Source organism: Gavialis gangeticus, unplaced genomic scaffold (assembly GCF_001723915.1).
Source record: "Gavialis gangeticus isolate Ggan-Ray unplaced genomic scaffold, GavGan_comp1, whole genome shotgun sequence".
In the NCBI taxonomy this organism is placed as follows: domain Eukaryota; kingdom Metazoa; phylum Chordata; order Crocodylia; family Gavialidae; genus Gavialis; species Gavialis gangeticus.
In genome coordinates this window covers 7,046,181-7,060,685 of record NW_017728994.1, presented here as the reverse complement: position 1 = coordinate 7,060,685, position 14,505 = coordinate 7,046,181, and the positions used below count along the sequence as shown (strand labels likewise).

The window sequence follows — 14,505 nt, the reverse complement described above, 5'->3', positions numbered from 1 at the left end:
GGCAGGGCAGGTGGAGTTCACAGGGAGGGGGGCATGGCTAGGGCCTGGGAGGGTTTGATGGGTTCATGAAGGCTCACAGGATCTGTGAGGGTGTCTTGGGGGATATGGGGCTCTCTCTCCAGGAACAGGGTCTATATTTAGCCCCCCGACACCCTCCAGCTCCAGACAATCCCCCCCAGCCAACTTACCCACCCCATCTCCCCCTCCCCCAACCTGACTTACTTCCTCAGCTCCCAGCATTGGCAAACACTGCTAAAACTGACACTGGGAGTGCCTCGCAGAATGGGAGGTTTATGCGGTCGAGGAGGCTGGCTGATTTGTGGAGAGGGGCAAATTGCATATCTAGGTGATGGGAGGAGGAAGTGTGTTAAAAATAGCCTAGTGCCAGGGAACAGGTAGGGAGAGTGCAACCCCACAACTGGGGCCAGCAACTGGGTTTTCCCAGCCCTGGGAACTGTATGGAAGTTCAGTTAGATTGGTCTCGCCAGACCTGAGCTAAGTTAGACTGCCTTGGAAGTACACAACTTAGGTCAGGTTGGCCATTTTTAGACCAATCTAACTATCCTGAACTTGGTAAAGTTTGCATGTAGAACCACCTAACAAGTGTAAGGTCTGCAGCTGGACAAACTAGGTTAGGTCAAGTGGTCATTTTTAATGAAACCTAACCTCTCCAAATGTCTGTATGCGGCCTTGGTGCCTGGAATTTAGATTCCCTTCCATTTAGATCCTTTACCACCCCCAGCAAACTTTTCTGGAACTGGTAACAAATTTGGAAGAATACAAGTTAAGACAGAAATCCTGTTTGTACTGCTGAATTGACTAAAGGCAATATATTAACATACTATGTTTCTTGCTGTCCAATTTTGAGGATATTTTAAAGTCAAGCAAAAAGGCAAATAAAAGGTCATTATTGTATTGGGCCATACTGTATATTGATATGTTGTATCAGTATCAGATGCAGTACCTTAACCAAAAGGGCTGGGGAAGTGAAGCTGGGCACCATGCTGGATACCAACCCTTTGGGGTGGGGGCAGGAGTGGGAGGCACAAAGGGAAAAAAAAACTTGGCAGCTGCACTGCCAGCCTACCCACTACTGCACCAGCAGCAGTGTAGACAATGACTGCCCCGTGTACCGTTGCTGTTCAGGGCACTCAGGAATCCCATTATGCTTCTGTATTGATGTTATAACATTACACATGATCCTAGATTTGACTTCACAGTAAAATGCTGGCAAATATAGATCATACTTCATATCACAGTGTAAAATTTTCCATTTATAAATACATGTTATTGATTAGTCTTCAATAGGATTTGCTTGCAATGATTTTAAACAGATTTAAATACACCAATTCATAAAAATTACCAAAATTGTAATGCAAATCCTCAAATCTCCTTTATTTCTCATGGAAATTGCTCTTTGATGATGCAGTGAAGATAACATCAGTACTTTATTCATTTCTTGGATTTTAAAAATAATCTAGCCACGCCTGGCAAATCTCTTCTGGACAAAGAGTAAGTGCATGAACTGTCCATTATGAACATTCCTCTTACATTTTCAAGAGGAAAGAACATAACTGGTTTCTATAACTGTTTGGCTATAATACAGAACTTTGTATTTACATGGCTATTAATCACTTTTTCATTTAAAAAAACCAGCAGAAGAATAATACTAATCTACAAGTAGAATATCACTATAATTTACATGCTGACCAACTCTAAGAATTACATGGAACAAGCATCTTAGTTTTCACATTTTATGGAATTTAAAGCTTTAAGTTATTTGAAGTAAATCATTATGCTTGTATGTACTAAAGACTGATCTCAACCCCCGTAAGGTATTAAGAGCCTTACCCATTAAGATAGTAAGCACCTTCAATTTTTACTGATGTCAGTGGGAAATACAGACAGCCCACTGCACGAAGCTCCAATGGGGAAAAATTAATGTCCCATTTCACAACATACAACAATTAAGTTAAGATTATTTCAGCTAGATTAAACGTGTGTGTAGAATTATTAGCTTTCTTGTGAAGTTGCTCTTCTCTTGGAAGCATACAGTTTTGCCTATTTTCCTTCTGGAATTCCATGGAAATATAAAAGCTGTCCAAAGTGAACCCATCAAACTGAACAGTTGCTTTCATGTCGTCATGGGAGGAATGTATAAGAGACCTAACAGGATTGGTGGGCATCCTATATTTTCTAGGACTGCAAATAGGCCTGCCCTGCTAACGGTGTCAAATGCTTTGGTTAGATCCATGAAGGCTATATACAATGGTCAATTTTGCTCTCTACACTTTTCTTGAAATTGATGCAGGGAAAATATCATGTCTACTGTTGATCTTCTAGCCCTGAATCCACACTAAGATTCAGGGTAGACATGACTCACCAGCTGTTACAGGAACACCAAGACAGCCCTTGCAAAAGCTTTTCCTGCTATACTTAGTAGCAAGATACCTCTGTAGTTGTGGCAGTTGCCCATATCATCTTTATTTTTATACAATGTGATGATGTCTTGTGGTACCTCATCCTCTTTCCAGCATTTGAGTAGCAGCTGATGAAGATATGGTAGTAGGCTTTCTTTCCGCACTTGAGAATTTCTGCTAGGATGCCATCTTTTCCAGGAGCCTTGCCCCTTGATGATGAAATCAATGGCCTTACTTAGCTCTTCTACAGTGGGCTCCACGTCTAACTTCAGCATGACCTGTAGAGTTGGTATTTGGTCCACTGATTCGCTGGTGATGTTTCTTTCTTGTGAGTATAGCTCTGAGTAGTGTTCAACCCAACAAGACATCTGCTTTCTTCCATTTGTAATGGCTTCACTGTTGCATGATTTGAGAGGAGCAACCTTGTTGACAGTAGGGCCTAGAGCTTTCTTCAGACCTTCGTATATGACTTTTAAGTTTCCTGTGTCTAAGGTTGTCTGTATGTCTTCACAGAGCTTAGTCCAGTACTGATTTGTACAGCATCTGGTTGCTCTCTGTACCTCATTATTTGCACATCGAAGTCTCACTTTGGTGCTGACTGTTGGCTTCTTGTTGTGTTCCAGATAGGCTGTGGTCTTGATGCTGATGAGAGGTAATAGTTCTTCTGCATTTTCTTTGAACCAGTCCTTATTGGATATCTTTTTCCCCAAATGTAGCTTTAGCTGTTTCATAGATTGCAGTTCTTAATTAAACCTTTCCAAACTTCTTCTGCCTTCTGTCTCAAATATGCTGGGTTCAAAAGCCTTCACAAACTCTTGGCACTTCCTCTGGTTCTTGGTGTCAGTGATACGAATTCTGGGTTTGCTCCTAGGTTTTGCTCTATGTAGTTCCTTGGCTGTAATCTTCACTTTGCTAATGATCAGGGAGTGGTCAGTGTCACAGTCAGCACTGTGGAACATGCAGGTCTTCTGCACTGAAGGTAGGTCTTTCCTCCTAACAATAACAAGGTCTAGTTGCTGCCAGTGGCGATCATGGATGTCACCATGACACTTTGTAGCAATCTTTTCCAGCAAAATATGAATTGTTAATGAACAGTTGGTTATGGGCACAGAATTCAAGAAGCCATTGGCTGTTTTCATTCATTTTGCCGAAGCCAAAATGTTCTAGGCAATCTGGCCATGGGCTGTCTGAACGGACTCTTGCACTGAAGTCTCCAAGAAGAAAGTCACTCAGTTGATGGCATTCCTTTGACAACTTGGTGCAGTGTCATAAAATGTATCCTTCTCTTCAGGGTCAGAATTGAGTGTTGATGCACAAGCACTGATGATGTTCACAAAACTGATGGTAGTCTGTAGTTTAAGTGAGATGATGTGCTCTGACTTCCTAACAGGTATTTCTATAAGCTTAACCAACTTGTTACGCACAGCGAAACCGACGCCATGCAGATGATTTTCTTCAGTGCTTTTACCCTGTAAAAAAAGGTATAAATAGCCTCTTGGATAGAAACAGCATCTGCAAATCTTGTTTCCTGAAGTGCTGCAATGTCAATGTTGAGTTTGTACAGCCCACGGTCAATCAAGACTGACTTCCGTACGCTGTTTGTGTACTGCAGGTTGTCACAGTCCGTCAAGCTAAGACACATGGTCCTGATGTTCTGAGCCAAAAAGTTCTTAGTTTCTTGTTTTTGGCAGGTGCGAGGTTTCTATCTACTTTTGGCTTTTGGTCAAGCCCCATGCAGCCAATGAGGCAGACAGACTGTGGTGGGTCAGCACCTAACTATCTGGGGGCTGACCAGCATTAGGATGGGTGGTAGCTGACCAGTTCCTTCTACCATCAAAGGTGATCCATGGTGCCCTCTTCTACACCAATCAAGTGACAGCTTATGACCCATAACTGCCACCTTCTGTGTTGGGCCCATGCTGCCAGCAAGGATAGAACATCCCCACCTGCAACAACCTGGGCAATTGATATGGAGATACTGCTTTTCCCCTGTATCAGCGTACCCCTCTTGGATTCACTGGTTTGCTCCAAAGAAAGGACAGAAGTCAAAACTTTTGGAACCAGCTATGCTGCAGGAGTTGCTAGTACAGAGGAGGTCTTTCATCTGCCCGCCTTTCAAGGCTCCACTCCTAGATTGGTTGCCAGCCATGGCTCAAGAGCCCAATCTGCCCTGTGTGAATACCCTTGGCAAAATCACTGCATGATTATGCTTATCTGCTTTTTGACAGCATTTCCTCCATCAAAGATTCTACTACCCTCCTCAGGCACTCATCCACCTGAAGCCATTGGCACTTCCTGAGGTTGACAGGTTATTTAACCAGCACCCAGCACTCAGTGTTGACCAGTACAGGTTGTACTGCTTATGGTCGCAGTGAAGGCAGGCTTACAATCCTGAACTCTGACCTAATGTACATTTAAGTTCTACTGAATACACTTTTGTCTAAAAGTCAGGTCATATGGACTAATGATGATGAAAGCTCTTTTAGCATAAGATTTTCAAATCTATTGATTGAGGATTTTTAAGGTCCAAATGAGAAAAATTCATATGCTAATTTGGGAAGAGAGAGACACCTGTCCTTAATGGGTATGAAGAATAATCAATAAGAATAACCAATTTGGCATTAATTCCAAGGGAAATGCAACTATCTAGTCAGATTTTGTGTATTCTGATCAGGAAACCTCAGAGCAGCCTTATGCAAAAGTGAGACACACTAGGCACTGCAAAAAAAGTAGATAAGGTACTGTAAATTAAGCAAATCCTACCTTTCTACATTAAAACATGTCTTCCATTTTATATAACAGAAAAGTAGTTGAGAGGTTTTGGATTCCCCCAGCATCAAAAGAAACACACTGTGCTTCAAACATTTAACCTCACAGACAATTTCTTTTCTTACTTACTGCAAACTATTAATTGTTACAGGTATCAAATAACGTCAGGACACAAACTCAGACAAAATACCACATTGTACAAAGTGCTGCTCTTAACTGTAAATTTACCTTTAAAAAAAATAGACACTTTTCACTCTGATTTGTATGTGAATATGTAAAAAACTGAGCAACAATTACAAATAGTACTCTCTCTTCCTTTATGTATCAAATTTACTACACGTACACAAAAATTGGGAGGGTGGAGAAACAGATGGGTATCTGCTCTCTAGATTTTTGACCACATTGAGTAAATAATTTGGAACAAAAAAGCATGTGTGGCCTTTAAAAAAAACCATTAATAGTGATATTTTTGAGTCTTGGGTACCTCAAATGTTGAAGTCATCTATGGAAGTGCAGTACTACCAAAAATTAGGCCTTAAATCCTCAGAAAGGCACCCAAAAGTTATGGATGCTTGAAATAGTTGAATGAAATGATATATCCATGGTCATACAGTGAGTTAATAAAAGAATTGTAACTTGAATTCAGACCTCAGTATTCCATTTTAAACACTGAACCAAGTTGCCTGTACGCCATTATTTAAATATGCTCTACAAATAATGCTAAAATATAAGACTTCTCATTGGGTAGTTTGGAATTCAAATGCACATGCCCATTTGAAAAAGTGGTACAGAACATTAGACACTACTTTATAATTATTTCTACTCCCAGCAAACTTGGTTAGAATTCACAACTGCTATCCTTAAACTACTTCAAAGCAATATTTAGTTGTTTGGGATGCAACTGGAAGCACTTTTTATATAAACAACATATATCCCTAATCCCTAAACAAGTTACTGCAAATACACTGGATAATTTACTCCACAGAGAATACTCATTAATGCTGCAAAACTCATATTGTTTATGGTACGAGATAATTGCATTACTACTAAATTAGATTTCTATTCCCTTGAATAAATGTACTGTACAGTTTGTCCATTTCCTTACCTATATTAAGAAATTCCATAAAAGATGCATACATCTTAACTAACACAAGTTTTCTTATTTCCAATTGCTAAGAAAAAATAGATTAAAGATCTTGGCTGACAAGGCTGAAGGAATTAACTTAGTCTACATACTGGCAGTAGAATATTTTATATTGCCACTATTATTGATGTGCACTCTAACAGTTATGTGTTGTGCATACAATTTTATTTTCCCCTCTAACATTTGCACTAGAAAATCCACTAGGTTTATATTGCTGCGCATGTTACTTTTAAATTTGAAAAGAACTTGAACTTTTATGAGCTGAGCTATTACACAAGGGGAGAGGGAAAGAAGTCATGCCTCTAATGCACTTAGTCTCTTGTAAAAGAGAGACAGGAAAATGAGCAATTGTACCTTAGTTAACAGCAGCTGTCAAACTAGAGTCACAGTCTGGGACCCAATCCTGGTGCAAGAAGGGCAGTGCCAGCACCCCAGAGCCTAATCCTGGTGTAAGAGGGAGCAATCGTGGTGAGAAGCAGGCAGTGTTGCTCTTCCCGTGGCCCAATCCTTGTGAGAAGGGGGGTGATGCTGGCTTCCCGATGCGCAAATCCCACTATGCAGAGGGTGGGAGGGGGAGATGCCAGTCCTCTAGGACCCAATCTCAGAGCGCAGGGGATGGGAAGGAACAATACTGGCCACTCCCTGCCCCCACAGGCAACCAATCCTGGCAAGTCAGTCAGAGAAAGGGCAGTGCCAGGCCCCAGGGCCCAATCCAGCCCACGGATGGGCTCCAAGGCCATTCATCTGGCCTGTGGGGCCAAAAGGTTGAGCACCACTGGTTTATCCTACAGTGTGACATAAAGGTGAATTTCACATAGCTAAAGAGCAGATGATATTCACTTTTGTTTCAAAGTCCTGTTCTTCCCGTTTAAAACACAAGATTGCCATGAAATGAGACCTTAGCTATCAAAAATGTTAATTAAATAAAACGATGTTCAACAAAACAGAGAAGCAGGCTCCAAGGTAACACAAGTGAAAAAATACATGACTTATTATTCTACAGGGTTTTTTTAAACTACCATTGAACATATGTATATCTAGTCCCTCCCTGATAGGATACAGTAACATATAATAAAACTGGGAATATGAACACTGTATGAAACTAAGCACACCCTAGTAATAAAATGCTTGCATGTTTGTATTTATTACACAAACAAGCTACAGATTTTATTTCTCAGTCAAAGTTTTGGAAAGAAGAAAAATGTCTTATGTGGATATTACTTAATGAACCTGAGTTTCATTAAGGAATAAGGAATTTGTTATTAAAAAGCATACACAAAAATTACTACCCTTCACACAGTTATTGTGCTTCATTAAAGGTCTGCACTAGATGAATTTTTGCAGCCCAGAGAAATAAGTATTTCATCCACAGTTATACAGAAGACAAATTATTTTGAAACAGTAATTTTAGAGCTGGATGTAACTGTGGATCATAATGCTGTAGGAAGAATAGGTCTTTCCCAAAAGCCAGGAGGGAAAAAAAAGCTTCTATTTCTTTATAGTGAAGTGGGCTGTTATAGCAGTTGCATAAATTATGATTTCAGGGTCTGTCTAGTACATTTTGCGCATATGCAGCCAGGTAATGAATGCCTGTTTGTATTTCCAAATTTTATAACAAACTGAGGTAAATTCTACCATTGTATCAGAAGAAAACTAATAGCTGAGAAAAAGTCATTTATTTTCTTGTCTTTTCTTGTCTCTTTTTTCCATTGAATGACTGGGAAATGAGGAGAAATTGTGGGAACAAATCACACGGGAAGGAGGAAATCAGAGATTACTCCATCCTTTCCTTTTTCACACCTTTCATTTCAAAATGCCAACAAGATCAGAGTACATTAAAAGACTGAGGTAGAAAATGTTACCCTTATGTATCATTTTCTCCACTGCCCATTCATCCACCTCACATTCCTTCAATTGTTTTTTATCATTTTCTCCTCATGTCTTATTACATCAGTCCCTCATACCTCTATCACATTCATTTACCCTTCCCGTCTTATTCTAGGTCAGGTCCGTATTCTTCTGCACAAGACACCTTTCCCAAATGCTCATCCCAACCGCAAAGGAGATACAGAAAAAAAATTAATGATGGTCCAGGCTGGGATAGCAAAAAGCAATTAAAAGCAAAATGTAAAATAAAATGTGTTTTGTAAAAATCATCAGGCAAACTGTAAGCCCCAAGAAGAGGAGTATTTTTGCATATGTGCAAAAGGGGCAAAGTTCTGCCCAATGTATTGGCATTTTGTATGTACATATGCATGTATTTATTTTTGAAAAGGAGGTTCTCAGACAGTTTAGGCAGCAGTGATGAAACACTGTAGGAATTTATATGGTCTCAGACTGAAGGGTCAAAGACAGCAAAGAGGGACAAACCAGAATGATGCAGACACTATAGCAAAGATTGTACTCAGATATTCTATCCAATTATCAAAACAGTCATTGTCTGAAACTCTGGCTGGAGGTTACATACCTCGTGCAGTCTGCCAAGGACCTAATATTTTAAATAGTTTAAAAATATAATCTCTTTGGTTAGCCATTAGCGTTATATTGCTCTGCTTTTACTGTGTAACATTCAGAGAAAAGGAAAGGGCATATATTCAATTTGGCAGTTTAACATCCAATTCAAAATGTTCTTCTACTCTTGACACTGATCTAACTCCTTGATTTATATTATGCTTTTAAGTAATGAAAATTTTGGCTTTGCCTCTCACATTTTCCCACAGTTTAAATTCCATAACAAAATATTATAAATAACGGCAAACCTAAACAACTCCATGTGAGGAGATTTGGTTGCTAATCCTGAGAGCTTTCTTGCACCAGTTTTAATATAAATCCATTAAATGAACAGATTTCTGCTTTTATATTGATTGATGTCTAAGATTTCAAAATCTGATGGCTTCCTAAAGGATGTGCCTTATGTCCCACCACAATCCTCTTGTGCTCTTGTCCAGTAATCTTACCTTGAAATCAGTATGGTAAGAGCAATCAGCTTGGACGTCTGCATATGTGCATGTGAGTGTTCACATGCATATGCACAATAACTTGGGTACCAGAATCAGTATAACTGTCTTGTCTAAACTCAGAATTCTATCAATATAACTTAAGTTGTGATATTAAACCAGCTCAATTTACCTGCATCACAAGAAGGTGAGTGTCACTTGATTTAAGCCAGACTGACTTTAATTTTCACTCAAGCCAATGAGGAACACACAAACTGAGCTGAAAGAAGCCACTCTTATAAGAAAGACCACTCGGGTTGGATGCTGTCTTGATTAAAACAGTGCAAGCATGCATGTAGAACAGGGTAAATCTACCTGATCAACCATTACATTTTTGTCCGTAAGATTGTTTTTTTATTCCTCAGTGATAACCTGATTACATCACTACTTCCTGTTCCCCCCCACATTATAATTTTAGAAAATAAACCTAACTACTGAATTAAGGATAATGGCCTCCTAATGATGTGAAAGGAAAACAGGCATCTTCCCTAGATGACAAAAAAAATAAATTCCCTGAAGAGCCATCTGCTGCATTTACTCCAGAACACCATACCTGTTGAAGTTAATGTCTGGATAACTAGAATACTCAGACTTCATCTTGGCATTGCGTCGTGGAAACGTGCAGAAAAAAGCATTGGCTAGAAAGCTAGCAATCTGCTCCTGTGACATTGTGATGGAGTGATTCATCTTTTGTTTCAGTAGAGGTATTGGCTACCAGAAGAGAACACAAAAATAAGAAAGAGAAATAGAAAGAGAGAGAGAAAGAGAAATAATTAGTTTAGCAATTCAAAAACAGGAGTACCAAATCACATTTGTTAAATTAGAGCCGGAGTAAATTAGGGCCATTTGTAGGTCCTTAAATCAGCATTTGTAATTAGAGTCAAGAGTTGTTTATTGAAGATGATTTGGAAAAGGTTTGTTTGATAAATTGCAGATTTCTAATCAATATAATAAAAGGAACAAAGAACAGCTTATCAGAGAAAATAAGTGGAACGTAGCAATTCCTGGGCAATCTTAAAATCAAAGTAAAAATAAGAAAAAGCCACACATATATACACACAGACATACATACTCATACTCTCTGGATGCATGTCTCATTTGAGTATGGACACTTCTCCATACAACAATATGTGGACCAGTTGCATTTTGCTAGGTTATCGAGGGTGCACTCTGCAAGCTAGAACAAAGATGGCTAGTCCTAAATATGTAACTCCGTGAAGACAGGTGTGGGGAGGGTGGAAGAAAGGCGGTTTTAATCTCTAGTAATACAGGTATTTTGTTACTAACAAATGTTTCGTGCTTGGCCCCTTGGGGGCAGGAGCACGCTGTTGTACTTTCATCTTTTGTTTTTAACTTTTTTTTAAACTAAAGGTTTAAAAAGTCAAGTCTCTTTCACTTGAGCAGCTGTATTCTGGAGTCAGGATATAAAACAGTCTAAAAACTTAGATAAAATACAACAATGCTCTTTTTACAGATGAAAAGCAAGAGGCAGATGGTATATACAAGCCACCTTTAAGCATAAACATGAACTTCTTTGACTTTTTCCATTTTAAGCAATTAGGCAATGTAAATATACTTTAAATAAAAGAGGTCTTGATAATAGCAAATATTATTATTAAGAAACTGATCATAAAATAAATGTGCAATCAGAAGTTGTCTTCCTTTTTGTTACCACCTATAGAATTCATCTAGTTAATAAACAGTCCTTCTATTCCACAGACAATCCACGTCAAGTTGAACGGAGAAGAAGGCTGGCATGGGATTTAGTTTATTATTTTCTTTTCTCTTTTCTTTAAATCACTGATAAAATTCTTAAAACTCATTATACAGACTGCACAGATAATAGTCTAAGGGCAACCAGAGAATTATAGCACATGAAGTGCCCTATAAAAGCAGAGAAGAGGTGTAAGACAAGATCAGAAATTAAATGCACTGATAGAAATAAACTGAGACAGTTGTATAAAGTCTATTTGCAACTATAAAAAGTAGCAACCTGTATGATAAAATGAATTCTTTTGTTGATGGCATTTTCTGTCATAGGCTCCACCTTAATTTCATTCCATGCAGGAACTAAAGTTTGAAGAATTCCTTCCCCCAAATAATTTGCAACTCTCCATAAACAGACATTATAAAAACCGTGGCACAGTAATCAAGGATTGAGGGCTACAGAACAAAAGAGCTGGCCAGAGTGGAATAACCTAACTAAAGAAGAAAAAAAATAAACCAAATGCACTTCTAGAAGACCAAAATAGCAAACAAAATATCAGGCATAAAAAAGTGAAAATTGGTCACCATTTCCAAGTTATCCAAGGAAAAAAAAAGCATAGCATGTCTTAACTAAAGCTTCAACTAAAGCCTGATCCTTATTCTGAGGAAGCATTTCTCTATCAGAATTTTTGTGGCACCTAAAGACAGTTCATCATCCTCATCTGATCACTGAAGTTATATTGCTTTTAGATTTACTGGAGTAATGTTAGTAAATGAACAAATAATGTGTTGCAAAGTTTTCTGCTCATAGTTTTGCATAGTGGGAAGGACGTTATTTAGCCAGGACACAATTTTTAAAGATCCCACAGAGCTGTCATCAAGAGATTAACATAAGTTACACATTCTGAAGAATCTTCAGCACTTGGGTTATATAAGCAATCATAAATCACATCTTTTTATAACACACTACAAAATCCAGAGAAAACATCACATAGCAAGCATTTCCGACTTATAATAAATATTACTTTTTCCCAAGCGGCAACAAATTTAATGGAAACATCTCTGAAAAGGAGTACCTTTCTCCCCTCCTGTTCCTTGCAAAAGGCAGTCTCTCTCAGGTAAGTGAAGAAGCTGGTCTTAACCCCAGCTAGTAGACAAATGGGGCAACTACTCCACCAGTATGGCTGTAAGAACTTGAGGGCTGAATTACTCCAGGTTGATGGAAAAGAAGGGAACCGGTACAAGGCATATTGAAGGAGATGGCAGAAGTGAAAGAAAGATTTACATTAACTTCCCACTCCCTAAACTTGGCAACAAGACATTTCAACAAGCAGGGGGAAGTCTAAGAGTGGAGCAATGTAGCCATTTTTTATAGGAGGCTGCTTTCTCCTTAAAACAAACTGCAAAACCAACATCCAGTTTGAACAGTACAATTGGAGGTTTACAGAAAGACCAAGGGTTTATTAGAACAGCATTTATATAAAATTATACTTTTTTTTTTTTTACACTACTCATGTTATTCCATGTTCCATATTTTATTGTTAAATTTAGTGCCACTTAAATATACTCGCTGCTGCAAACATCTTTATTTCTCCTTTGTTTTAATAATTCCATAACTTCCTCTCCTGCCTCAATCTTTGTGTTTAACCTCTTTTGAGTGTGCATTTCCTTCCTTTAATTAAAATCTCAGCTCCTGTCCTCATGAGCTTCGCCCACCCTATTTTCCTTTCCATCCACTGAATGCATCAGTATTTTAATACCTAATGCTGATGCTTAGAGTGCATGCCATTATCAGGCCTCTTAAGTATTGCCTCTGGCTGTCTACAAATGCTTTATTCTTATCTATGCTTTCAATGTTTGTTTCCCGACAATAAGGATGAAAAATGGACCTTTTCCACCAAAACAAAAGCCTAGATTCTGCAGAAGTGAGTGTGCCACAAACAACCAACAATGTGCATCAAGAGTACTGAACAGGAACACTCATGGTAACAATTAACACACTAATTTAGAACAATAAATCAGTACTAACTACAATATGCTCCAGCAAGACTAACCCTTTTCAAGACATTTGTCATAAACAATAAACTGGCAGAACTAAAAAGTATTAGATTAATAGTATAAAAAATATCAGTTTATATAATACAAAAGAAAGACATCCTCCATTCTGCAGGAAGAATTTCTACTAAAATATTAGAAGATTAATATTCTCTCCATTAAAAGCTTGGGTATCTTAGGTTAGTTTTTAAGCAGACCATGAGGAAAATACACATTTCCTCTGCCCTTCTGTTTCTGTTGGTTGAGGGGAGGGGGAGAGTATACTAATTTTTTGGCAGGCCTGCATTAAAATTAGGAAAGTAAAGTGGCCTTCACATATAATTTTATAATTTGACTTTAGAAGAAAATGTGCGTTGTTCAATTCTATATTTTCATTAGAACAAAAACAATTATTTGCCTGCACATCAGATTGACTTACTGCAGCTTTGTAGATTTCAGGAACTGAAGTGAAACTAACAGACTATTATTCTGGGATTGTTTAGTCAGGGATGATGCTACCTTGAGCAGAGGACTGGACTTTCAGCCCTACTTTCCTATGAGCCTATTTTTTAATTTTAGATGATTTAACAAAAACAAACAAACAAACAAAAATACCTTTAAACTGTGCATCAAGAGAAGCCTGTACAATTTCCTTCACTGGGTTTCTTCCATAATACTAAAGGATTTATTTAACAACACTATTATAGCTACAGCAATATAACAAAACACTGCAGAGTTGGTTTTTCTTTTTAACAGACTAATAGCTACTGTAATAAGTGAGCTGAGTCACTGCATTTTAGGACTTTTACTTCTGAAGATAAATTTCTTTCATGTAAAACTGCCTCAGTAACTAGAATTATTGTATATTCAGTCCTAGGAGACAAACAATAAGTTAAAATATGAAACAGTTCTTTCCTGTTCTGTGCAAAAGCCCTATTTTGAAAAACTTAAAAAAATAAGTCCAGATGCTGGTGCTCACAAAATCATGCAAATTCATACTTGCACAAGTCGTTTTTAGTCACCTGAGCAGTCATAATGACTTCAGTAGAAGTAAATCACAATACAGCTTTATATTAGCCAGCAAATGTATGCAGGTTTGGATGCTATTACAATAAAATAAAAAGTTAAAGTTTATTAAGGACAGTATATTCACAGATATTGTAGAAATACAAATATAATCAAGTATTTTACTTAGTAAAAATGCCTTAGGAGAATATTGCTATGATTAAAAATAGTTCTAAAGATGGTTTCAATCAAAGCCATAGGAACTTAAATCCATTAAAATGTTTTAAAACAACAGGAGTTCTCAAAATATAAACATTTCATGCTGATCAGTAAGAGCAGCATGCTATTCCAGTGTATATAGAATTTTGATAAATGGTACAGAAATGGGACAGTGAATTTTCTAAGTTTTTTTATACCATTATGGATGTGT

At 38.0% G+C, this 14,505-nt stretch overlaps 1 protein-coding gene across 6 annotated transcripts in view; it reads right to left on the bottom strand.

The window, feature by feature from the left end:
* PARG (poly(ADP-ribose) glycohydrolase) overlaps nt 1-14,505 on the bottom strand; it is a 160,357-nt gene that overhangs the window by 87,487 nt on the left and 58,365 nt on the right. For all 6 annotated transcript variants that reach the window (XM_019502276.1, XM_019502273.1, XM_019502272.1 and 3 more), the window contains one exon: nt 9,883-10,040. In XM_019502276.1, coding sequence (XP_019357821.1) covers nt 9,883-10,040 — 158 coding nt within the window. The remainder of the gene's footprint in view (nt 1-9,882; nt 10,041-14,505) is intronic.